This window comes from Podarcis cretensis (genome assembly GCF_951804945.1).
Source record: "Podarcis cretensis genome assembly, chromosome: 5".
Classification (NCBI taxonomy): Eukaryota; Metazoa; Chordata; class Lepidosauria; order Squamata; family Lacertidae; genus Podarcis; species Podarcis cretensis.
In genome coordinates this window covers 32,676,236-32,703,353 of record NC_137174.1, presented here as the reverse complement: position 1 = coordinate 32,703,353, position 27,118 = coordinate 32,676,236, and the positions used below count along the sequence as shown (strand labels likewise).

At 43.2% G+C, this 27,118-nt stretch overlaps 1 protein-coding gene across 1 annotated transcript in view; it reads left to right on the top strand.

Moving 5' to 3' along the window:
* The window catches only part of MICU1 (mitochondrial calcium uptake 1), a 127,447-nt gene extending 100,563 nt beyond the window's left edge, over positions 1-26,884 (top strand). Inside the window, exons 10-12 of the mRNA XM_079976368.1 lie at positions 778-886; positions 18,918-19,007; positions 25,652-26,884. Coding sequence (XP_079832494.1) covers positions 778-886; positions 18,918-19,007; positions 25,652-25,812 — 360 coding nt within the window. The 3' untranslated portion in view covers positions 25,813-26,884. The remainder of the gene's footprint in view (positions 1-777; positions 887-18,917; positions 19,008-25,651) is intronic.
* The last annotated feature ends 234 nt before the right edge of the window (positions 26,885-27,118 follow it).

Sequence of the window (27,118 nt, the reverse complement as noted above, 5' to 3'; positions counted from 1 at the left end):
TGTGTTACCTGCGGGAGAAAGTGACAGTGAGAACATTTGGGGAGAAATGTTGGAAGTTCATCCTCTCCCTTTCATGGCTCACTAGATTTATTTTTATGGTAGCGCCTCCTGTCATCCAAGCCATTTATTCCCTCTAATTCAGTTACGCCTGCTAGAATCGTGGAGCTGGAAGGACCCATCTAGTCTTCCCCACCATCAAATGCTAAGAGAAAACCATCCTCTTCACTGCCCTCACAAAGGGAGCCTGTGCAATTGAGGCCACACTTTGTCAAAAGGGCAATAGAAGTATCCCATTGAGTTCTTGCATAGCTATAAGCCTATGTACCTCTGTCAGCGAAGCCTTGCTTTCCACATGAGGAAGGTTACAGCTACACTTCCTCTTAAGAGAAGCAAAAGTAATCAAAGTTGTTTTCATTTTGTGCTGCTAGAGAATGCCTTATTTTTTCCTCCTTTGGAGCAAGCAAGGTTTTGGGGGAGCCTAAACACGGCATTTAGCATGATTGTTTTGTGCTGGTTGTGATGAAGCTTTCCACAGGAATCATCTTTCCACACATATTTAAGGCTGCAATTTTTAAGGTACAAGCCATTAAAGGAAGTAGGAATGATTTGCAAGTAAGTACACATTGCATTGAGCCTCCATGTTTTCTCAAAGTTCTCACAGCCCTCTAGGCCCCCCAAAAAGGGGGGATATGGTGACAATTAAAACACTTGCATTTTCACTATCCTTTTTCTCTTTCTTCAAGTCCTAGACTGAAAGCAAATTCATTCCCATTGCAGGGCCTGACATTTGAGGAGGTCGAGAGCTTCTTCACTTTCCTGAAAAACATAAATGATGTGGATACAGCTTTAAGCTTTTATCACATGGCTGGAGCATCTCTTGATAAAGGTATGGAATATTTTATGCCCCTGATGTTGTATTTTCTTAAAGAGGGAGGCCAGGTATGCATGTTCACATCACCACACCTTCCTTAAATTACAATATTTGGGATATTTAGTGTATTGAAAACTCATGAAATCATTATTAGATACAAATTTTTTTCAAGGGCTGGTGGAACATTAGCCCTTGCAGGCCACCTAGTCTGATCTACTAGCACTGCCAACTGGAGGTGACATAGCGCTGATGTTCCTTGCTTGCAAGAAAACAGCACATCAGGGAAAGAGTTTATATGCAAACCATCTTGTTGCTGTGCTAGTTTGTACATGTCAGGAGCTCTCTTTTAGGCAGGGTAACATTCAAAGATGGATTGGGGTGAAAAATGAGCTCTTCTTTTAGAATTCAAGGTATTTTATTGTACCAATACAAAATGCTGATTTTTAAAAAGGTTTTCCCAGATTGGGTTGCATCCAATGTAGCATTAAAGTTACTTATTCTGCTGACATAATGTTTTGTACCATCAGGATGTTGTGCAAGTGTGTGTTGCACAATGAGATTCAACTAGCACAACTGCTGAATAGTGGTACCTTGGAAGTCGAACGGAATCCGTTCCGGAAGTCCATTCAATTTCCAAAACAGTTCAGAAACCAAGGTGTGGCTTCCGATTGGCTGTGGAAGCTCCTGCAGCCAATTGGAAGCTCCGGAAATCACAACGGATGTTCGGGTTCCAAAGAACGTTCACAAACCAGAATAATCACTTCTGGGTTTGCAGCATTCGGGACCCAAAACGTTTGTCTTGCAAGTCGTTCAAGATCCAAGGTGCGACTGTACTGGATTCCTCTGTTGTGCAGCATTAATTGAAACTCCCCTCTCTGTGCTTTGTTCATGGACAGAGGATGTTGGAGACAGGCACTGCAGTCTAAGTGGTACATTCTAGGAAAGTCTGTACCACATGAATTGTGTAGTGAGCTGCATGTTTGCACAGTTTGTTATATTGCAGTCCAAGTTAGGGATGTTTTGACAAAGCATCTTGACACTCACCGTAATTTGTAACCTCTTAAATATTTGTGACTAGCTTGGCTCCAACTTGACCCTCGGCATCTCCAGACGACCGGGAGACAATATGGTTATTTTATTATTTTATTATTTATTTATTGAATTTATATACCACCCTATACCTGGAGGTTATGAGCATGTTATGACTTGGGGAGTCCCGTGCTCACATGCTTCTCTCCCAGTGCTCTGTGTGGTCATCCCTTGGATTTTCTGGGTTCCCATTTGCAGAGGAGGTGCCATTTTTGTCGCAGCACTGGTTACAAAACGTAGAGCGTCCCGATTTCCCATCCAGAACATATTAGCATAGCAAATACAGACATTGTCTGCAACGGAGTTCATGAATAAGTGATTTCATTTGCAGCAGATCAACTTAAATTTCACTGCACAATTTTGTTCTCCGCGCTAAATTATGCTGCAGCGGATTGTCCTAAACTTTCCAAAAGTTGCTACAAGATTTTCAGACGGTGAGAGAGAGAGAACTAGAAATGGGGTGGATATAAATAATATAAAAAAACAACAGTATTTGCATACTTCATGCTGATGTAAACATCAATATTTTACACTGTCCCAATTCTGTGTGAGTGTTCCATATTGTCAGTGGATGTGGGTGTAACAGAAAAACTGAAGCTTGTGAAGAAGGAAGTTGGATTTGGGTGCAATTTTGCAAAGGCAATATTAATGTTTGATATTCAGGATTCGGGACAGTTAACCTCTGATGGTGATTAATAGTATCATTATACAGGCAAGATCTTCTCAGTTTGATGACATGGTACATTTACCTAAGGTTGTAAATGGGATCTCCCAAACAAGTCGGTAGTTCCATTAAATTAAGGAAAGGCTATGCTTGCTGTTTCTCACACAAATACCTAAATAACAAAAGAAGCTAATATCCCGCCCCCCAGTAATGTGCTCCATTAGAAATAGATTTTCTGATTATTGAAACAGTACCTTTTATTTGATCATTAAACACAATCTATGTGTGCCATATAAATCATTTTCCCACCCAGCCTCCAAGGTAGCATACTTTGTTTGTAAAGATTTAGAAATGTTATAAATCGAAATGCGTGGGTGGGAAGGGAGTAGTATAAAGTGCTATTGCCTGCTCCCCATTTCCGTCCTTGAACCATAGCTGACATTTGCCCCCACCATGGATGGGGGCAAGACTGTAGGAATGGGATGATGTGTGAGTCTAGTTTTTTAAACCTTCAAGGTATAATTTCTATCAGCGGAATAGCAACCATTCAGAGAACTTTATCCATCAAAATACTTTTGGTCATCCATGGGGTTTGGCAAGTACAGTACTAAATCTATGGAACCACCTTTTCTTCCAAGACCTACAGTTCTGAATAGAAGGGTCACATGTTGAAGGGTGAAACATACCTAAATTATTTTGAGAGATTCTTTCCTATTGCAGAACCACCAAACTGCTCGTTAAATTCTACCACCCACCTCCTTTCAGCAAAAGCACGGGTTTGTATAGAGGGGGAAGGCTGACAACATATATGCTTTTTTTCTCCCTTCCAACTACCCATACAGAACAGATTTTCCCTGGTTTTTTTTTGTTTTTTTGTTTTTTTTGTTTAAGAAGCAGCATGGGGTTTCTATGAAAGCAGCTGTCCAGAATGAAACTCAGGTGCTGAGCTTCCCAGCAAAATTCAGATGCTGCTGCTTGGCTGCAGCCTTTTTTTTTTTTTTTTTTTTTTTTTTTGCTATGACTTGCTTTGGGGAGGCCCATCTTAAATGCAACCCATTTCTATGTAAAATATATGTACATTTAAAAAAAAATTTTTTTTCAATTATGCCTTGCAATCTATTTCTCTTTTTCTTACATTAAGCTATCCACCCCAAAAGCATTCCACTTTATTTGAGAGAACATCCAACAAGCTGGATGAACGATCCTCAGAAATTAAAAAAAACAAGTGTTGGTTGCTGGGATCTACTCCTCTAGCTTGATTTAGCCCTTTTAAAAAAATGTTTTGTGGGTTAGAATTGTAATATGAGCATTGTTAGTAAGCAACCCCCCCCCAAAAAAAAAAAAAAAATATTGCATGATAAACCAACGTGGCTGTGATGGGAAATTGTGACTCTGCCCTATTTCCTGCCTCTGTGTTTTGAGAACAAATGCTATGGTGCACAAGTCTGAGGAAAGCAGGTATCCAGCCAGTTTCCCATTCTGTGTCGGCATTATGCTTTGCGTTTTTAATGATGCTGCATTGATTCATTGCACCCAAGACCCACTGAGATTTGATTCCGTTGTGCTAAAGTGCAGCCTCCTATGTGGAAGTTGAGAAATAGTTCCAACTGGGAAGGCTGCTGTTTCAAGGAAGGGCTATTAGGAATGAACTCAGCAAGGGAAGGGGAACCTGGAAATCACAGCGTTCACTGCTGCTGTTTTTTTTTTTGTCCCTGGCAAATTATACGAAAGCGCATTGTATTGAATCAGGTTAGGTTAGAGGTGTGGGACCTGCAGCCCTCTGGGTGTTGTGGTACTCCAACCTCCATCAGCCCCAGCCATCATGGCTTCTGGGCAGAGGGGATAGGATTGTAGTGGCTGTTCCCCATCCCTGGACTAGATCCACCTAATCCAGCAGTAGCTCTCGAAAGTCTCAGTTCTTAGCCTTTTCTAGTCCAGCTCCAGGACCTTTAAATGGAGGTGTCTCTGTTCTTTGTGGGATTGTTGATCTGCATGGATATGTCAGGAGAAGCCTTGAAGGCCCTTCAGTTTCCAGCAGACCCTGCAATAGTCTCCAGCAGTCATTTGACCCGACAGTAAGCAAAGTCTGAGGAAGAGAAATATGTGATGAGAACCAGCTGGCCAAAGCACTGCAAAGCTTTGACTCTTGGGAAGATGACTGCATTCAGAAGCACAATATCTAATTAAGTTCAGTCAGTTACGGAGCTGTTTGGGCTCTGTGCAGCCATTATACTCCAAGCCACAAGGAGAAGCACCCTGGGTTCAATGTCACATTCCTGCTGTTTCTGTCCCTCTTGACCAGAATTTGGCGGGGGAATAACTGAAATTAGGGTTCCTCCAAGTCCACGACTGCACACGGTGTGCACAAGTGTATTCTAGAACATAGCCCACTGTTGTCTCTGTTCATAAATGCAGCGCTCAGTGGAGACCAATTATTGTTGCCATCTATCTTGTTGTGCTTAGCTCTTTTGAGAAGCCCTTCTCATAATCGGCATTGATTGATGCTTTTCTTCTTGGGGGGAGGCTGCCGGCACCCTGTGGAGGAATATTTTTGCCACAATTGCAGGATACAGGCAGCGCATAGTGAGATCTCTTTTGTCTTTAGCTCTAGTGAACATAGAATTATAGTCATGACCCATCAAGAGCTGACAGGACAATTTAACAAGACTGCTGGAAAACATTAATGCAATTCTAGTCATAACTCATGTTCTCACAGTTCTTTTAGAGAGGAAAATGTAAGGTTTGAATTGAAGCTTCGGGGGGAAATCAAGGAATGCTGGTGATATGGAGAGATTGATGGGCAAAACCCTTGTCAGTAATGCGTTTAACATACTAATCAGTGACCTTGAAGGAGCTTCTTGCTAATTAATTTTTTTCTTGGGAAACTGAAAATTATCTCTGCTGGTAAGAATTCTTCATTTTGTTCCCCACCCTGGAGTCAATTACCATGGTTGAAAAAGAGGAGGACAAAGCTGTATTTACCTCAGGTCTTTTGAAAAAAGATCAGCTGTAACTTTCTGATAATAATAATAATAATATTAAATTTATTTATACCCTGCCCATCTGGCTGGGTTTCCCCAACCACTCTGGTCGGCTTCCAAAATAATAATAATAATAATAATAATAATAATAATAATAATGATGATGATGCAACAAAACATCAAACATTAAAAACTTCCCGAAACAGTTCTATCTTCAGATGTCTTCTAAAAGTCAAATAGTTGTTTATTTCCTTGACATCTGATGGGAGGGCGTTCCACAGGGCGGAATACATTTATGTTAACTTTGCACAATCACATGCTATGGCTCTGCCAAAACTACTGGAACCACTTTTGGCATCGGGTGAACGTAAGGTGTTCCTGCTTTTTCAAAAGAGCAGCATTTGATATGGAAATTGCACAAAATTGAACAAAAATTCGACTCAGTGCTAGACAGTTCTCTTTCCCCCCCACTCTTTTCTCTCTCTTTTAGACTTGGGTGTGTCCGGAGCAGAAATTCATGGTATGATGGGCTGATTTTAAAATCCCGAACTGTCCCACAAACATCTAAATATTACTGTCAAATTAAGCACATTGAAAAACTTGAAAATCCTGATTAACTTTCTGGTTTTCTGATTGCAAGTTAAGTTTGTCAAACTCATTTAGCTATGTGGCTGCCCAGCAGCATGACAAATCAGGCCATGTTGTTTTGACTCTTTAACCTCTGGCATCCAGTTCTGCAAAGAGCTACACCAAGACTCACAATTTGAAAGTGATAAGTGTGCCATCTGCCAGAGTGTATTTTTCTTTATAAATTAAGAGATTTCTTTTCTCCCCTGAAGCAGCATCAAGAAAAACAGTGTTGCTACCGAAGAAATTCTAAAGTCTGCATCCTCTGTCAAACTCATTTATTTACCACTTTTGTATCTCACCCTTCTCATAGAATCTAATGAGGACTTTTTATTTATTTCTTTAAATAACATTTATTCAAACAAAAATAAAAAATACAGAAAAAATACAGTTAGAAAAAAAACAGCTCAAACCTTTACATAACTTTCTTTCCTTTGCCTATTTCCTTGACCTCCTCACACCTCCCTTTTTTGTATTCTAGTTCAATTAGATATTTCAGCAAATCCTTTCCAGCTTTGTTTTTATCCTAATAATTTATCTTAATATACTATAATTTTACATTCTCGTCTTTCACCAATTAAAAAATCAATTTTTACCTAATCCTTTATATCATTTCTGCTAAAACCCCATTACTTCATTCCAACATCCTTCTAACATTCCTTAATTTTACAATGTTTCTGTAAATAAACTTTAAATTTTTTCCAATCTTCTTCCACCAACTCTTCACCTTGGTCTCGGATTCTGCCAGTCATTTCCGCCAGTTCCATATAGTCCATCACTTTCATCTGCCATTCTTCCCGGGTGGGTAAATCTTGTGTCTTCCAATACTTTGCAATGAGTATTCTTGCTGCTGTTGTTGCATACATAAAAAAAGTCCTATCCTTCTTTGGCACCAATTGGCCGACCATGCCCAGGAGAAAGGCCTCTGGTTTCTTCTGAAAGGTATATTTAAATACCTTTTTCATTTCATTATAGATCATCTCCCAGAAGGTCTTAATCCTTGGGCACGTCCACCAAAGGTGAAAGAATGTACCTTCAGTCTCTTTACATTTCCAACATTTATTATCGGGCAAATGATAGATTTTTGCAAGCTTGACTGGTGTTATGTACCACCTGTATATCATTTTCATTATATTCTCTCTTAAGGCATTACATGCCGTAAACTTGATACCTGTGGTCCATAACTGTTCCCAGTCAGCTATCATAATGTTATGTCCAACATCTTGTGCCCATTTTATCATAGCAGATTTCACCATTTCATCCTGAGTATTCCATTTCAACAGCAAGTTATACATTCTTGACAAGTTCTTAGTTTTAGGATCTAACAATTCTGTTTCCAATTTTGATTTCTCCACCTGAAAACCAATTTTCTTATCCAAATTATAAGCCTCCATTATTTGATAATAATGAAGCCAATCCCGTACTTTGTTTTTTAGTTTTTCAAAACTCTGCAGCTTTAATCTGTCTCCTTCTTGTTCCAGTATTTCCCAATATTTCGGCCAATTGGCCTCCATATTGAGCTTTTTCAGAGCCTTTGCTTCCATTGGTGACAACCACCTTGGAGTTTTGTTTTCAAGCAGATCCTTATATCAGGACTTTTTATCCTCATAACAAATATCTTTGTTAGTGTAAGAAGGGATTATTTGCCCAAGGCTGTCTAGGACCTAAATAGATTCATTACTTAACAATAGTTTTTTTATGCAATATTTTGAATTCCTAAACCATAGTCAGGGATGGGCTGAAAACCAGAATGTTAACCCATAGTTTGGAGCAGGTTTGCAAATCATAGCTAAAGCAGTTTCTCTGCCTCCTTAGTCTCTCTGCTTGCAAGGTGACAAGCAAGCCTCACTGGTGGGAATGGTACTGTAAGCCACACTTACCGTATTTTTCGCTCTATAGGACGCACTTCCCCCCCTCCAAAAAAGAAGGGGAAATGTGTGTGCGTCCTATGGAGTGGATGCAGGCTTTCGCTGAAGCCTGGAGAGCGAGAGGGGTCGGTGCGCACCGACCCCTCTTGCTCTCCAGGCTTCAGGCAGCTATCCGCAAGCCTTCGGAGCGCAGTGGGAGTTCCTGCCGGGCTCCGAAGGCTTGCGGATAGCAGCCTGAAGCCCGGGGAGCGCAGCGCCAACTCCCACTGCGCTCCCCGGGTTTCAGGCAGCTATCCGCAAGCCTTCAGAGCCCGGCAGGAGTTCCCACTGCGCTCCGAAGGCTTGCGGATAGCTGCCTGTTCTGGGGGCTGGGGTCAGGGGAAGCTCAGGCTTCCCCCGTCCCCAGCCCCGCAAGCTCAGGGAGTGGCGGCGAGGTTTCGCGCAATCTTGCCACCGCTCCTAGACCTGTTCTGGGGGCTGGGGTCGGGGGAAGCTCGGGCTTCCCCCGCCCCAGCCCCGCGGCTAAAAACGAAGCCAAGACAGCGAGCAGGATTTGGCTTCTGCCTCCCAGCTGGAGAGGTTACGCATGGCTAAAGAGGAAGCCAAGACAGCCAGTGGGATGGAGCCCTCTCGCTGTCTTGGCTTCTTTGCTCTTTGGGGCTGGGGGGGAAAATTTTTTTTTTTTCTTTATTTCCCCCCATAAAAACTAGGTGCGCCCTATGGTCCGGCGCGCCCTATGGAGCAAAAAATACAGTAGATCTGAAAATGTCACACAGGAAGGATGACTATATGTTACTGGGCTGGAGAAAGTAATAGCATTGCCAATTCATTCCCAGGGCATTGCACTACTACTCCCTGACCGACCCCGATAGATAAAACCTTATTGTGATCAGCAGCTTTTACATTTTGCAGTTTTTGATGATAAAAGCATAAGATCTAACTAGAATCTTCTAGGGCCCTTTGATATGTGGAGAACTGTGCATACAGTGGATTTGAAGCACTAGCTTCAAAGAGACAATAAGAATTTGAAGGCAGTGTGTGTCGATTCTCAGCTCTTGCTGATGTAAAATAAGCTGCTACACATGTTGACAAATGTTTTAGTCAGTGATGGAAGGTAAGTTCTAAAAATACAGGCTTTAGAAATAGCTTAAGATTCAAGCTGGCTTTGATATTAAAAGATCGATGCTGTACTTAGGAAACCTTGAATGTGAACATGTTTGTTTTATGAGGGAACTTCCTCTAGAGAAACTTGATTTTATTTCATAAATCCTGAAAGCCCATCTGTCTGTCTCAGGGCTCCCTTGAATGTTATATTTCCATCAAGAACGTTGCATGATTTAGTGAGCATGCACAAAGAGAAGAATCAAATTGCTGAGGGATTCATTATTGCCGTTCAGGAAAAAATAAAATAACAAATCTTTCAGAAGAGCATAAATTGACTGGGTAAGAAAATGGGCAAAAATATATATATATCTGCATTTGAATGAAACTTGGGAAAGGCTTTAAGGATTTATATGAGCCTTAGAGCTAAGCGTAGAAATGCATCAATTAATAAATATCAAAAGCAAGCAAAGGTAATACTCTGTTGTTGGATTAGGAAGATAGGCAGTTATAATTGACTAAGGTAAGAGTTCTAATTAAAGCTATAAAAACCATGACCGTGAAAAGCAACTAGGCTCACATTGGCTAAAGGCAAGGATAAATCAGGCAGCATATACAACATTTGAGGAGGGAAAATGAAACCGCAGCAGAACAAGTGTGGGTAATAATTACTGAAATTTTATGCTTTCATTCTTCTGTACCAAATAATGTACAACTTGATTGTACGGTATTGAGTTAACTTAACATTTCATGGCACAAATGTGGGCAAGTCATGGTAGCCCAAGTGACCTTCTGTCCTTGGGAATTGGGAAAGAATGGTTCAGAGTCCTAAAAGTTCTCCTGACCTCTGAATAGAAGTGTTTTGCTGTCTCAGCATTGCACGAGCACTGAGGCAGCCGTGGCACTTTGATGTCTTAGGATGTGGCCCATTGGGTTCTCCCTCTGTGCCCTTCCAAAACTCTTGTCCTATATAATTGTACTCCCTGAATATTGGCAGAGCAGCCCTAATGATGATGCTCCAGCTCAGCAACACAGGCTTGGCTCCTCAGGCAGAGTACGGAGCCGATCATATTAATGGGGGAGAGGCTATGAAGGACGACCAAATTAGAGATAAGTTTGCACTTGCTTTTCACTAAGTTGGTGTCTTAACTCAGGCAACTACACTGGGTAATAAGCAGCAAGCAATGGGTCAAAGGAAAATGTATATTATATAGCAAGAGCCATTGTTCTGTCCTCCAGGACGTCTTGGGCTGAAGTCCTGCTGAGCTGAGGTAGTTGACTCCTCTAAGTTTTATGAACCATCCTATGTCTGGTGATGGAGAAGAGCTAAAGTGGGAGTGGGAAAGCTGTGCTCCTCCAAATGTTGTTGGCCTACAACTCTCATCATTCCTCACCATTAGCTAAGCTGGCTGGGGCTCATGGGAATCCAACAACATCTGAAGGCCTACAATTCACCTAACTCCTGTCCTAAAGTTATCCAAAAGTGATTTTAATGTGGTATATTATATCACATATGTTGACAGAAGTATACAGTTTAACATCTGAATTTTCACTCTGTTGATCTTTGGGTTGTTTGAAGTATAATCTGTTTCTGAATGAAGTCTGAACATACTTTGGTTGAGGCCTTTCTCAGGTATTGTAGGCACTGATATGTCCCACCGCCACTGGCTTAGTGGAGTTTTGTTTTGTATCTTACTTGATAATAAGAGTTCAGACAGAATATTTGATTAAAGATGTTTGCACCCAGAATATCTGGGCTAATCTCTTCCCTCTGTATGCAAGTCATGCTTTGTAAAATGTTTGAATAAAGTGAGCAGTCTCAGGGGACGTGGGAGAGGATATGAAATTCTGTTCAAGCATTCAGAAATGTTATACAGAACTGCACGAAATGCATTGGGTAACTGATTGTTTTCTGTTATACAAATGTCCCCTTTAACCACCCAAATAGCTTTTTGTGGCCAGGAGATTCATTAACCTCTTTTTAGAGTAGGCTGAAATCATCATTCAGGCTTTTTGGAGTTATTTCAATCAGTTTCAACACACACCTCCTCCCTTTGGGTGTGTGTCTGTCTGTAAAGAAAAATGGTCCAGAATATATCACCCTGGACATAACTAGAAAGGGTTTTGCTTCAAAAGCAATAACATGGAAATGCTCCAAGGGCTGCTGCCTCCACTCTTTATTTCATCATTAAATTTTGTTGCTGGTTTTGTTTGTCCACTAGAGACCTTAGAATGTGTTTGTTTTTTGACCAGCAGAAAACTGGGCCTACTAAAACATCCTTCATAATTCCTCAGGCCCTGGGTGTTCTCGGGGTGCTATTGCAGATGGTTTCTCATTTCCATCTCTCTCCGCCACACCTCCCCACCCTCATAATGGAACAAACTTAATTAGCAGAGGATTGGATACCCCACACATCTTGCTGGGTTGCCCCAGCCACTCTGGGCAGCTTCCAACATATATTAAAACATCAAACTTGTTTTTTTTTTAAACTTCCCTATACAGGATTGCCTTCAGATGGCTCAGGGGCTGGATGACTCCATACCCTCCAATGTTTCTCCAATGAAAATGGGGACATTATAAGGAAAAATGGGACATTCCGATATCAAATCAGAAACCGGGATGGCTTCTCTAAATCAGGGATGTCCCTGGAAAAGAGGGACAGTTTGAGGGTCTGGTAATATACAATATCAGTTTAGGTCCTCTGCAACCCTTGCAACACCTGTGCTCATTTGCAGCTAGGATAATTTTGCTAAACCTAAGCTTGGTTCTGAATTTTCCCACAGGTATCTAGATCCTTTCCAACAGATCCTGGCCATCTTTTCTTTTTTTACAAGCTCCGCAAGAAATACCTAGATAGATCAGAAGTTACTGCCACCAGCTCACGTTAAGGGCGCAATAACCATCCGTATATCTTAAGTTAAGCATATGTTCATATAAGCCCTCCAAATGTCCAAATAGGTATCCAGGCAAAATTGATTTCTACAGGAAATATGGTCAATGTAGCCGCAGGTAGGTCCTTAGATCATTGTGTGATAGATGGTACCAGAATCTCTTTGTAGGCAAAATTGCACATGCCCAATTTAGCCCCAAGTCTCCTGCTTTGGCATTTTGCAATCGGCAGGTTTGAAAATGTTCTGCAGTTTCTGTAGCCATATCAATGCTGATGCTGCCTTTGCCACAAGCAAAGGAAAGCTGTAAACTGCGAACACTTGGCCTAGCGAACAGCAAGCTCCATGCTTGTTAATGCCTTTGAGGACGTGCCCCCAGATTGGCTCACCTGGAATGCTGGCTTCTGTTTGAACATCTCGAAGAAAGCTCATTAGCATGGGTTAGTTGAAAACATGTTAGCTTTTAATTAATTATAAAAGCCTTCATGTGAACAAAAGCTTAATAGCTCTTCCCAGGGCAGCCTAGCAAGAGCGTTCAGCGAACACAGTGACCCAGTTTGCAGGACTCTCTTGTAATTTTTATTAACCTTCTGCAAAATCTGCAGTAGCCAGAGCACATACGGTTTTTCTATTTGCTGCTGACCTGGTTCTAACTCTGCAGGAGTGTGAATTTAAATCACTTTGTAGGAGTGTAGGAAAGGACGAGGGAGGGAGGATCAACAGGAGCAAGGCTGACCCCCCAGGCCAAGAGGAAAAGCCCACTTATGCTGCTTTTTGTTTGTAGTTATGCAGGCAGAACAAAATGCTGTGCTAAATAGAGCTGGGCGATATATTGATAAATTATCTGAAACCAGTATGACATTCCGATCGCGATACCGGTTTCAGATCATTTTAGCTGGCTATAAATTGCACAAGTTCAAATTGCCTGCAGATGCCTGCCTGCACCTGTGAGGAAGCCCCATGCCCCTCCAGCTTGCATGAGCCAGAAGGGTATGGGAGCTGCTCAGATGAGGGGCAGAAGGTTTCCCACCCCCCAGCTGAGCAGTTGAACGACGCCCCACTGTCCCTCCAGCTTGTGTGTATTAGGGCTTTGTAGGGTTGGGTGATGCAGCTTGACTGCTTCTTCCTCTCCTAACAGGGGGAAGAAGCAGCAGCCAAGATACATTCCAGTCAGAAGTTGTGATATAGCAGCATATCACTGTATTTAGCTGCTGATATATCACGATGTTGAAAACCAAATATCGCCCAGCCCTAGTTTCAAAGGAAAAGTTTACAATAGCCGAGGAAGGATTGCAAAGTGCTTTAGGTGTTGGATAAGGCCTGCTTGTTTATTTACTCCATTTATATCCTACCTTCCCTTTAAAGAGGTAAAGGCAGTATAATCGCCAATTGCCCTTCACCAATTTTAGGCTAGCAACTGCCTTGTGGAATAGGCTGAGAGTGAGTGGCTGGTCCAGGGTCACCTAGTGAGCCTCATGGCTAAGTGGAATTTGAACCTTGATCTTCTTCCTGCCCCTAGTCTGGCACTCTTAGCTACTACACCGCACTAGCACTGTTGTGTACATGGGTATAAATGCACATTGCATTTTATAGATTGAGCTATATTGTAGATTTGATAGGCTCCCCCAAACCACGAGTTTCATTCTATGACCCCAGCAGGGTTCAGGCTTGTTTTTCTGCCTTATTTATTCTACATGACAAACCCCTTCGAAACTGAGGAGTTTTGAGTACAGTTTATGACATGGAAGTCAGCTGCTCAAAGAAAAAGGTCAGTCCTATATGGCAGTAAAAACCCATCGCTCTTTAGATCTTGGCCAAAATGTGCCAGTTAATTTATTATTTCCTGACGCTAGATCACAAATTGACTGGTATGCATATGGGCTGCTTTAAATAACACGTCAATAACACAAAACGCATGTCCTAGACTGGTACAGAGGATACTTGCAAAATGTGGAGCTTGAAAGCCATCCCAAGAGGTGTGGTCACAAGTCTCTGGCAAAGTGATTATCTGTGAATAGAAGATCATCAACAACATTATGCAGAGGTGTGCTTGCCCCATCTGTTTTGTGTCATCTTGGGTCTCAGATTCATTAGGCTTCAGGACAGTAACAAACTGTTTTTGTTCATTACTCCAGAGGCACTTTGGAAAAGAGGATCGGAGCATAAAGAACACTAACACCTTCACTGTTTCTGTCTGTTGTTGGCATGTCCTTATCAACTTAAATGGGAAGGTGAAACCCGACTAACACTCAGGACTATGTGGCAATATATGCAAAAACCCTGGGATTAATCTGCTCTGACTACCTTATAAATGTAGGGAGGAGAAACCAACTTGGCTGCCCTGATTTAATTATGATTCATGGGTGTTTAAGGTGCGTACAAATGTTCTGTGTCACAATAGGCAATTGCGGAGCCCTCTTTCTAGGGCTGAATTGCCTTCATCCGGTGCATCCATTAGCTGAATTACAGTTCATTATAAAGTCAAATGCCTTGCATCTACCCAAGTGTGGTTTGTGCCTAAGGGAGCATTGGAAAGAAAGACATGTTTTCAGATAGGTCAAGTGTGCATGTTTTATAATTTTTAATAGCTTAAAACGCTGGCAAGCTGTAAATGGACTTGGCGTTTCCTCTTGACGTATCTATACTTGTTTTCGCCTTGAAACCTCGAGTGATGCAGCATAATTTACCATGTGTCTCCATGTGAGCGTTGGTTACACATAATGAGGTTTCCCTGCTGTTCACTTGGCAAAAGACTGATTCAGAATTGTCTAGCCCAATTGAGCTAGAATTTCTGCACAAATTGCTTGGAAATTAAGCCCCCCCCCCTTTCCTCCTTCACAGAATATGTTTTGTCATACACCCTGCCCACTCCTGAGCATTCACAAATACATCAGTGCGTGCTACAGAGCCTGTAAAATGCAAGGAGCACCCAATGGAGTTTCTTCTTCATCTGCGATTGTACACAAAGGGGCCTAAGGGGTGGAAGATTTAAAGCAGGAATACTCTTATTTCTCTGAAGGTCAAAAACAAACAGATCACAGTGCAGCAAGTAAAGCACAGTTATGAATGCCTCTTGGGTTTTATTGCTTTTTATGTAGGGAATAAAAACCATAGGAAGCTGTTTTTATCCCGGAATGGCTGCTTACCCTTCTCAGGTGGGCCCCAGTTGCTGACCTTGGCCCTCTCCACCGTCCCCACCAGCAGAAGCCTACATGTTTGCCAGCCGTTTGGGGAGCAGAAATATGGGGTGGGATTCCCCACCAGAAAGTCAAAATTAAATGGGCCAATCAGAGGCCCCACTGGAGGGGCAGTACCTTGCCGCCTGACTGGGCATTGGCTGTGGGCCATGCCCAGGCAAGCGGCAATGCATCTAGTCTAATTTTCCCATGCGGAGTTGCAACTTGCTTGCAGAAGTCTTTCCCATCATTTGCTGCGCAGTCCTTTTCGCAGCTAGAAGATAACAGGGATTGAACCATAGACCTTTAGTACACAAAGGGTGTGATCTGCCACCAAGTTGCTTTTCCTTTCATAGCTCCCAACAGAAGTGCCACCGGCTTGCCATTTTCTGAGTCACAACAATGTGCAGAGGACCGTGTAAAGTTGGTTTTTTTATCAGGACTGCATCTTGCCTTGTCTTTGAAATACGCAGAAACGTGCCCAGCAGTTGCTGCACCTAAAGATGTTTGAGAAAGTAGTGTGTTAAGTGTGCAGTACATGTTGAAGAAGAAGCTGCAACCTCCAGAGTTTTGTGTCCCTCCATCTCTTTCCTGTACAAAGTAGAAAAGAAAATAAAAAAATTCCTTCCAGTAGCACCTTAAAGACCAACTAAGTTAGTTCTTGGTATGAGCTTTCGTGTGCATGCACACGAAAGCTCATACCAAGAACTAACTTAGTTGGTCTTTAAGGTGCTACTGGAAGGAATTTTTTTATTTTGTTTTGACTATGGCAGACCAACACGGCTACCTATCTGTAAAGTAGAAAAGGTGTGCCATAGAGGTTGCATCTTGTTTTACCTTTAAACAAGACTGTGATGTAATGGTGGTACATTTGTGGGTGTAAAAGAGGGGCACAGACCCCCAGGGTCACACACGCTGGTTATACAACTGCTTTGGTTTTGAAACTGACCAAAGGGTTGGGTGGCTGTGGTGGTAAAGCATGACGTTCAGTTTTTTTCATGTGTCTGTGTTTAATTGCTTTTGCTGAGAAAGGTACAAGTGCTATTAAACATTTTAAAAGGAGGTTGCAATTCAGTATGCTCACTCTGCATGTTTTGTTGCGATTTGAGTGAAGCTCCATCTATATGTAGATGAGACCAAACTCTAGATCTTCAGTTGGCAATGGTTGTATAATTTTGTCAATGGTACATGTCTGGTCTCGGTACATATATGATTCCAGTGAATGTGAATCTAGACCAGATGTAAACAAACAAGCAGGAATGGCTAACCTTTGGCCCGCCAGATATTGGTGGACTACAACTCCCATCATCTCCAGTCAGCATGGCCAGTGGTCATGGGAGTTGTAGTTCTACGAACATTTGGAGGACCAAAGATTTCCCAACCCTGCAATAAAAGTTAGAAACCCCGCGATACTGAGTGGCTTACCTGGAGGACGCAGCAGGAGAGGAATTGCAAATGAATTAGTTCATTGACCCTGAAAATGGGACACAGATAAAACCACCAATATGCCTGTGAGACGGGTTATTTTTCTTCGGAGGCTGTGCTTTTAAGTATGAGTATTGATGTTCTTGGCAGCTCTGGAGTTTCCATTATGCTAATGAGCAAGTTGCCAACCAAGGGAGCCCTTCTTCAGGTTATTAAGCTCATGGAAGAAATTGGCCTGCTTTCCTCCACTGAAGATGAAGAAACCAAAGGGGGCTAGGTCATGGCTGGCACTGCAGGGTTTTGCTTTTCGTCGTGATGAAATCTGCTGAGAAACAGCATTTCTGCTGCTGGCCTCACGTCCTCCTTAGCACATGTGTGGGTCGAAGGAAACTAATGAGAGCAATCATAGATAGGGAGAGCAAAAGGAGAAGGCGGGTAGAAAAGGGCGAAGGGACAGAATTGGCATTTCTGAAGAGATTGTCCTAGAGATTATGTGACAGTGGATCTTTTCCATTGTTATAAGAAACTAGTTTTAGTTTCTTCAGTTTCTGTAATCAACTTGGGGTTGAGCTTTCCAACTGAGCTGCCCCATATACAGCCAGTCCATGGCGTGGCACTTGCTCCTCCTCCCTCTCCATGGCCTCCTTGTAGAAATCAACAGGGATGAGGATGGGAACAAAAATAAACTTAGTTGGCTCTGCCTTTCATTAGTTCTGGCTGTGCCTACTGCAGGTCTCCCTGCTTTTTCTGCCTTACCAGTCCCAATCTGCATCAGCCATCACTGCCCAGGATTTTAAATATGCCTGGCTCAGTCTCCCCTCTCCATTCCTTCCCCTGGGCAACAAGGGTGAAGAGATGTGACAGCAGGGTTGGGGCCAACAGCTGCAGGCTCCTCACTTGATATTAATCATATGAGAGAATAATGCCTGAATAGGGCTATATAGATAATAGCAGTGTGGATAACAAGTAGCTGCCGCAGTGGTTGAAGATGCAAGTTTCATCCTAGATATGCTATCTTACTTTTTGGATGCCTGTTTTTAATCAATGACATGTGAAATCTTTAATGAATCTCAATATTTGTCATAAAATACATTCCATTTATTGCACAGTAATTTTTGCAGGCAAATTTGTTTGTCAATGTGTCTTTGGGCATCTTGGCTCTCCAGTTATCACTAATGCTTCACATAGCAAACATTATGAAACATTATGTTTGTTGCGTGCTCTCATTTCCTTGGGGATCACTTCTGTTTTCCCTGAGTGGGGTCCAGTAAGAACTGAGTGGGCTTCACTTCTCATTTCTTGTTTTCTTTAGCATCCCATGGATGTTTTGGGGCAGAATTCTCTCCGCTAGAATTTCAAAAAGGAAGCCAGGCTACCCAACTTCAGATAGGTTTGTGTGTGTGTGAACAATAAATACTAGAGTACGACTTAAGTTCAACTCAAGCCTGTTGAAATGAATGTAATTTCAGTAGGTCTACTCTGAGTAGAAGTTACATTGGACAAAACCCTTGGAGAGGAGTATCTTCACTGATCATTAATTAGGATTTTTCGTTTTCTCCCTCTCCTTGACCCATAGTTTCATCTAGCTTGTCTTGATTGTGGTATATTGCTTAATCTATGGTCACTACATATTTAAAAAGTTGTTAGGGGCAGGCTCTGGGATGTGAATGTGTTAACACAGGGTATAGCCCACCAAGATTTCCTCTTGTATGGGGACCATTCCCACCCATTCAGTTAGGATACCTGAAAGGGCAAAGACTCCCGGCGAGCTTTGTGCTTCTGGGAGCAAGCCGTCAATGCTCTGCTGAACATGTTGGCGGCCAGGGAGTGGATTGCCTGCATATATATGAGATTTCGAAGCTCTATGCATTGCCTTTGCTGGACCCTCCTAGCGCTCTCCTGATTTCTCCACTGCCATGTCCAATGGATTGTAATGAAATGCCCATCTGCAGGACAGGCAGGCTGCATCTGCTGTGATTGACTTCAGCATTGCAGTTAGATGAGAAATTACATGCTGGTTTCAGCACATTTTCCAACTACCAGTTGTATTGGGTATGAAGAGGACTCGTCCCTTCAGGGCAAAGTCGGGGTTGGGGGACAGAAAATCCTGACTGCTGTCATTAGCAGTAAGACAACTAGAGACATCAATAGGGTCAGGTGGTGTTCCTTCCATCGCCTCTGCCTTATTGCCATCTGATTTTGATTTTGTTCTCATTAATCTTTCAGACACTATGCAGCAGGTAGCCAAGACTGTGGCGAAAGTGGAGCTGTCAGACCACGTGTGTGATGTGGTGTTTGCCCTATTCGACTGTGACGGTGAGTGCTTTTGCATTTTAAACGCAGCCCTTTCCCTTCTCTTTCTATCACATTGGGGGCTAGCGGTTAGTCCTCTTGGTCTAGAACTGTGGAGACCCAAGCTCAGCCATAAAGCTCACAGGCAGGTGGCTTAAGGGCACTCGTCATCTTTCGCCCTCTTCTGAAAGATGCCACAAGGAGGTCGGGAAATGGTGTGTGGCAGGAGAGAGCCATGTATGCTGCCTTGAGCTCCCTGGGGGAAAGGATGGGATAGAATTATAATAAATAGTAATATTTTGGTAGCTTTTGTTTTCGAACATAAAAACATAGGGTGGCAGTCATGGATGCTTTGGTTGAAATTCCTGCATTGCAGGGTGTTGGCCACTTGGAGTCCCTTCCAACTCTATGATTTGCTCATACTTGACCCATAAAAATTAACAGGCAAGACTAAGTTTTATTCTTTATTCACGTAATATTTCTTTATCATATTTATATCCTACCTTACCTCCAAGGAGTTCAAGGCGGCATCCACACTCCCTCCCGCCCATTTTGTCCTCACAGCATCCCTGTGAGGCAGGTTAGGCTGAGTTGCTGTGACTGGTCCAAGGTCACCCAGTAAACTTGGCGGCTGAGTGGTGCCCCAGGTCCTACCAGGTGTTTCTCTCCTACAGTGTGTGTGTTCTTAAGCAATGGACGCTCACTCACAAAGGAGCCGTAGAGGCTTCTTCCTTAGGGCGAATGGGACTCTGCCCCACCAACCTTATCCTGCCCTCAACCAACCCCCACCTGCCTGCTTCCTTAAAAGGTAAAGGTAAAGGTACCCCTGCCCGTACGGGCCAGTCTTGACAGACTCTGGGGTTGTGCGCCCATCTCACTTAAGAGGCCAGGGGCCAGCGCTGTCCGGAGACACTTCCGGGTCACGTGGCCAGCGTGACATCGCTGCTCTGGCGAGCCAGAGCCGCACACGGAAACGCCGTTTACCTTCCCGCTGGTAAGCGGTCCCCATTTATCTACTTGCACCCGGAGGTGCTTTCGAACTGCTAGGTTGGCAGGCGCTGGGACCGAGCAGCGGGAGCGCACCCCGCCGCAGGGATTCGAACCGCCGACCTTTCAGTCGGCAAGTCCTAGGCGCTGAGGCTTTAACCCACAGCGCCACCTGCGTCCCTCTGCCTGCTTCCTTACTTCCTTGCAATTAGTCCAGAGGGTGACACTGGCTGTCAGGTTTCTCAGTCTCCATGTTGCCCTTTGTCAGGGGTGCTTTCCATCCAAGGAATGCACACAGCACTCTATTGTCAAAAGTAACACAGTCGCTTCTACAGCTCTGGAGAGCTACGCACACCGATCTAGTATCTATGGAGCAGCTGCAGCGACCGGGGACCACTCCCCCTCCACCAGTTTATGTACCTTCCCCCGGCAGGCTGCGCACACGTAGCCGGAAGCTGCACCTGCATGGAAGCTTGCTTCTGCTCTTCCTGCTTCAATTCTCTCCTGGTTTTGGTGCAGGGGAGAATAGGAAAGCACCTGGCCCTTCACTTGCGGTGGCCTGCCTCTTCCTCTCTCCAGCTCTGAAGCTTCCCCTGCCTCTGACTCTTACCTCCTGGCTGGTACAGTTCCCCACAAATCACTGGCCCCCTCTCCCAAGTCAGACTCCAGACTCCCTTCCCCACTCATCAGTCAGTCCCTGACACCCTTGTAGAATTCAGCAGGGAGGAGAATGGGAACAAAACTAGAAGGAGTTGGCTACTCTTGGTCCCTCTGCCTTCTCCATCAGTCCCTGTATGCACTAGCCATTACTAAAAAGGAGGCTTATGGGACCTTCCAGGAGGTTCTAGGCAATTTCCTATAGCTTATTAGAAGTCGGGACATATTTTTGCATAGGTCCATCAGTGTTCATTAGGCATAATAGTTGACAATGTCAAAAGGTAGTATACTATGGACCGGGACAAATGAGGTGGCTGCAGCCATCCTGCTAGAGAGTTTGTCCAGGGATCACTCGTCTAACCATGTTGGGTTAGGCAATGTACCTTTAACCTGATCCAGCAATGACAGTTTTTACATTTTTCTTTGGCTTCTGAATCCGGAGCTATTTCTTACTTCTGCCACGTTTGTAAGCCAGAGAGGGTATGCTGTGGGCAAGGGGGTGGAAGATCCTTTAGAGAGGATCATCCTTTGAAAGAGAGATGTAGCCTTAGCTTCCCTGTGACAGAAGCTGAAATCTTCAAGAAAGGTCTGGGATTCCCAGTACAAATAGAATAAACGGATTATGTTGAAACTACCTTGAGAGGAGGACTGAGTGAGCAGTAAAGGTTTTAAGAGATGCTGCAGAAGGTGATTTGAAAGTTGATCCTAAAGGGCTGAGCTTCTTTGAATGGTCTCCAAATTGCTCCTTTCCATCATGCCTTCCTTGACTTATGTGCAGAGTGAGCAAGGGGACCGTTTGCTGCTAAGAAATAATTTGGAAGAGACAGAAACTCTCTTAGGTGAGACTCCAGGTGATAAGCAAAAGGCACCAGGATTAGAGCTGGCACAAATTGTCTCTTCTTTCCTTGTCAAGAGATCTGGGGGAAGCAAACATGCCTGCAAAAGTGATAGGAAATTGGAGTGGGATTTCAAAGGCAGTGGAGCAGTCAAAGGCAATGCATAATGTGTCTTGTCTTGTTGGTGACATTCCCTTCTCAGAATGAGAAATATTGACTCTTCCCCATTACAATCTTCAGCAAGTAAACCTTAAATTCTCAGCCCTGGAGATGATTGAAATTAACACATGCTGCCCGTTGTATCCCTCCTGCTAAAGCTTCTGCACTTTCCCATCTTCCATTTTAATAAACTGTCACCATTGTTGTGTTGGCACTTTTCATTTGAAAGCTCTCCTGCAGACTCCTGTTTTCAACTTGTTTGTTCTTGCATGTCCAAGAGGCAGCGCTGCATAGCATGCATTTACATAGGTGCTGTAGGAAGAAGAAAATTACGATTTCATAAAGAGCCCACGGTTTCATTGTGTGTGTGTTGCCTTTAATCCCAACTCCCAGTAATTGCTTTTTAAAGGTTTTATCTCAGTTATGAAAAGGACTGCTTGCACTGAACTAAAGAATTATTTTTGTTTAGAAAGTTCAGCTTGATGGAATTCTATAGAGGCAGGGATTTTCAGAAAGGAATGGCAAAAGGGATGCCTGTTTTGTATGTTAAGAATTATCATTCCCTCTCCAAATACCCTTGTATATTAGCCTTGCCCTTTTCTGAAGCAGGCAGCTTTCCCATTGTGGTTGAGGACTAGGGAAATGCTGCCTAGATCTAAGCAGGCAATCAACTTACAAACAAGGCATTAACAATCTGTGGAACTCTGTCCAAGACAAGAATTCTAGCCTTGTTCAAACAGGTCAAGTGTAATGTAATATACATGCAAGATTATGCTTCCTCATATTACTGTGCCTGGTTTAATCACCTCCAACACCTTTCCTTGGCTTAGTATCCTTTTCTGTATTAGTGCTTGTTATGTTTGGAAGGCTAAAGAACTCAAAGATCATCTTCTCTCACTCTTCTTTCATCTTTCTCTCCCCTTCCCCAAGCTTTGGAAATAACTCCCCTTAACTTAATTTTAGACTGCCTTCCCAGTCACATTTTGGTCTTAAGGTGGAAGAACGTTATTTCCAGCCGTTCCAGTGTTCAGATAAAAGCCTAGGAAGAACTAAAAGGTAAAGGGACCCCTGACAATTAGATCCAGTCACGGATGACTCTGGGGTTGCGGCGCTCATCTCACTTTACTGACTGAGGGAGCCGGCGTACAGCTTCCGGGTCATATGGCCAGCATGACTAAGCCACTTCTGGCGAACCAGAGCAGCGGCATGGAAACGCTGTTTACCTTCTCGCCAGAGCGGTACCTATTTATCTACTTGCACTTCGTGCTTTCAAACTGCTAGGTTGGCAGGAGCAGGGACCGAGCAACGGAAGCTCACCCCGTCACAGGGATTCAAACTGCCGACCTCCTGATCTGCAAGCCCTAGGCTCTGTGGTTTAGACCACAGCGCCACCCGCTTACACAAAAGGAATCTCAGATATAAAAACTTGCCTGACACTGGCTGTGTAGAAACCCACCTAGGCCATAATACCATAAAAAAGGTTTTTCTGCTCCCATGCTGCACCTGAAATAAGATATACTTTTTCCTTTGTACTGTGAGTACACACGTCTTGGGGAAGCTGTCAGAGCATGGCCCAATGGTCTCGATAGCAGGTCTGCCAAACCCTCCAATCAAGGTGTGTGGGATTTGGTTTACTGATTCATTCTGCTGAAATTATCATTGTTACTTTATTATTATTTATTAAATTTGTATACCACCCTTCATCCAAAGATCACAGGGCAGCTCTCAACATAAAAATACAAAATGAGAATATGCAATATATAATAAAAACAACAACAAACCTTCCACAAACACATTTAAAAGGACATAGAGACCGGCATCAGATCAGCAATGGAAAGATGCTCACCTTTCCCTAAAGATACAAATTGATCTGCACTGCTAACAGAGTTTATATCTGGCTAAGATAGCAGAGCAGCACTAAGTTACAGGCTCAGTGAACCAGGTCTGTCCGTATAAACAAATAACTGGACTTGTCCAAAAAGGGTGCAGAAACTGTTAACTTCTGGTGGGCAGTAAATGCTTCAATAGATGTGCCAATGTGTGGCTCAGCATGCTGTCTTTTGAAAAGCCATAAACTGAATCATACTTGTACAAGAGTAGAAGTTATTTTCAAACTTGTTATTGTGCAAACAGAGGGAGGAGCACAGAGCTAGCACAAACTCATTCCCATTTCCCCCCACTTCATGTGACAACTTATTTTCATAATACGTGAAAAAGGCTTATGTTGCAAGTGTTTGGGGGTAATCCCTTGCTCTGTGGAGAGTTAAGATGGAGACATAGGTGAGTTAAGTTACTGGCAAGTTCAGCCTAGTCAGAAATGGCATCTTCACTTCTGAATGGAGTTAGAAAATGAGGAAGAGGGGAGTAAATTGGGCATGGCTTCTGATGCAGTAATTACCTGCTTAATTACCTGCGGTGGGGGCAGTGAGCTATATAAGCTTTCAAAAACTTTGCTCCACCTTAACTGCTGTGTGGAATAACATCTTTTCCATGTCTACAGGGAATTGCCTTGATTAAAGTGCCTGTGGAATGTGAGTTCTTTGTAGTTTTTAAAGGGTTGGAGTCTCCTTGAATCACCTTGTGACATCTGTATCTCATGCGTCTACATATATCATGGTCTCTGGGCTATGGCTTGAGATAGGAGACTTGGAGTTTTCTTCTGTCGTTCTTCTAAATAGACATTCCCTCCTTTTTCTCTCTCTTTCGTCTGTGGTTTACAAGAATGACACATTTGCACAACAGCCGAAGAGTGTCATCTTCATAAGAGAATAAAGACACAAACTAATAGGAAAATCCATCTTTTTAGCCCAGAAGGTCAAGGCAAGACAGGACAGGCAGCTTCCCTGGGTCAAAATGAAATTTCTGCTAGTGTTCAAGGCTTTCAGTGCACATTTAACCTCCATTGTAATCCAGGAAGGCTTGAACGGTCTACACCCACCCTGTGGCTTGTTCAAACATCACAAACAAGATGTGCAATTAAATTCATGTTAAAGTGTGATAAATGGCTGGTACTAATGAGTGTCAGCGGGCTCCTTCAGACAACCTCTTTATTGAGCATTCATCCTGATTTCCTTAAACAAAGCACACAGAGAGAATATCATGTCCATTCTCTGTCAAGCACTTGTTCTGCCTTTTTTATCTTCTATCCTCATCTTGTTTGTACAATGCTTAGGGAAGCTGCTTACACCCTGGGCCTAAAACCTGAAAACATACACAATTTATATGCATCAGCAGAAATCTGAAACGCCTTGGAGGAGAATGCTTAACCTTTTGAAACAATCACATTGAGACTTTTAGCATGGAAAATAGGAAAGCTAAGTTAATTACAGGATATACAAGTAACAGAGTTCCTAGTTCTGTTTAACTGAGTTGGAGATGCAAAGCAGCCGAGCTTGGTCATTGATCTCAGCAGAGAGACACAAGGTGTCTCCTTTCTCATGGTGGGATGAAGAAGAAGGAGAGGAGCAGGAAATGAGGTCAGCAAACCTAAGAGGCATCAGTCTAACATCAGACGGAAGTTCAGCACAGGTTAGGTCAAAGAGAGTCTAGGAAGCTTGGAGGTTCCCCTTTCTCTGTCTACCTTTTCTCCATGCAAACCCCATCAGCATTAGACAAGCTGAGTTGTATCCCAGTTGAGTCCAACAAGGTATTCATTCTGATTCAGTTGCAGGAAGATCGTATGACCATTTATCCTCATTTGTTTGCACTGTGTTTATACTTCTCCTGCTAATCATGCATTTGCCTCTCGCTTTCCCAACTGCAAAATAAATAAATAAATAAATGATGTTGTTCTTAAAGTGGATTTATTGCACTAAGGTGAGAGAGCGCTTTAATCCACTTCAGTTCTGCAAACCTAAATTTTCCAGTATGTGTGCTCGAATCCCTCTCACAGTCTGGAGCCAACCAATGTAGGTGAGCTGTAAAGTAATTCTACTCTCAGAGCTCTTTGCCTGATGCCTTCTGAGGTTTTTGGAGCATTTTTTAAAATTGTCTTAACTGATTTCCCCCACCCCACCCCTCTTCTAACAGGGAACGGAGAGCTAAGCAACAAGGAGTTTGTTGCCATTATGAAGCAGAGACTTATGAGGGGCTTGGAGAAGCCCAAAGACATGGGGTTTACACGTCTCATGAGGGCCATGTGGAAATGTGCTCAGGAGACGGCGTGGGATTTCGCCATGCCCAAGCAGTAGCCACGGGCCAGGAGAAATGGTCCAGATGCAACACAGATGTGAGGATCCCGAATGCTGCTGTGCTGCCTCTGCCGGATAAGTGGCATCATCACATTCGGTATTCTGTGGACAAAGGCCTCCTCCCATGGAACGACAGCATTCCTTCCGTTGCTGCACTGAAAAACAAACTCTGGCAAAGACTGTTAACAATGGCAACTTTTCCTTTAAAAATACCTAAGCAGAAATGCGAGCGCACTCTGCCTTCAGCATTTATCTTGATCGCTTTGCCCCCTCCCTACCCTCTCCCGCCATGCATCCGCACAGTTTCCATATTTTCCTTTTCGTTTTAATCTCTCAGGAAGGAAACTAAGCAGACCACCGGAAAAATTAGCTTTGGATATTGCAGCTTCTTTTTCTCTCTCCCGAACAAACTCCTGCATTCCAGCAAAACAGCTTAGCAAGGATGCTTCAAAGCAGCAGCAACAATACTGCTTGCATCAGCAGCGGCTAGAATTTTAAGTACTGCTGGGGCAAGAAATGCCCATCAGATTGACTCAACACTTCATCTTGTCCTGATCCTGAAGCTGTTTTGAAATTGTTGGGCTTTTTATTAAAGAGAACGTGGAGGAAGGGGACTATAATCTGACATATATGATAAATGTCAAAGCTGGTACTATTCTTTTCGGTGTCCGTGAGTTCCAAGGCAAAATATGCCCAGGGAAGGGTGGAGAGGGGGAGGGATTGCTACGGTAGGCCTGTTTCTGCATCCGTATTTTCCTTTTATCAGCATCCTCTACAGGAGTAGAGTATGGAAGCTCAAGAGCAGGACAGCCCTTGTTTAATTTTCTTTTAAATGCTCAAAGGCTTGGCTAAGCATTTATGGCTTTTCTGCACAATCCTTTCGTCCCGACTTGTACATGCACTCCAATGTATATGCCCCACTTTATAATCTGCCCCCCCCCCTTTTAAATGAGAGTGTTTGCTCATCGTGAATTGTTTCCCCCCCCCCCCATATAGTTTTAAAGCTGCTTTTTTACAGAGTTCTCGAATGCTTGTAAAATATTACTTTAATTATAATGGTTCCCAACAAACAGCCAGGCTTTCCTATGTCATCTTTCTCTTTCCGGGAAGCTTTGTGAATTTAACCAGGTTTGACTTTCCATCAGCAGCCAGTCTATAAAATACAGTTGCCTTGCTGCCAGATGCAAAAAGAGAGGAGGGCTATTTCAGGCAGCTGGCGGCTTTCTGGGCTCATCAGCCAACAGCCCTATTTTCATGAGCAAGATGGGAGATGATGAGCTTTCCTATGTGAGGAACCCTGGAATAC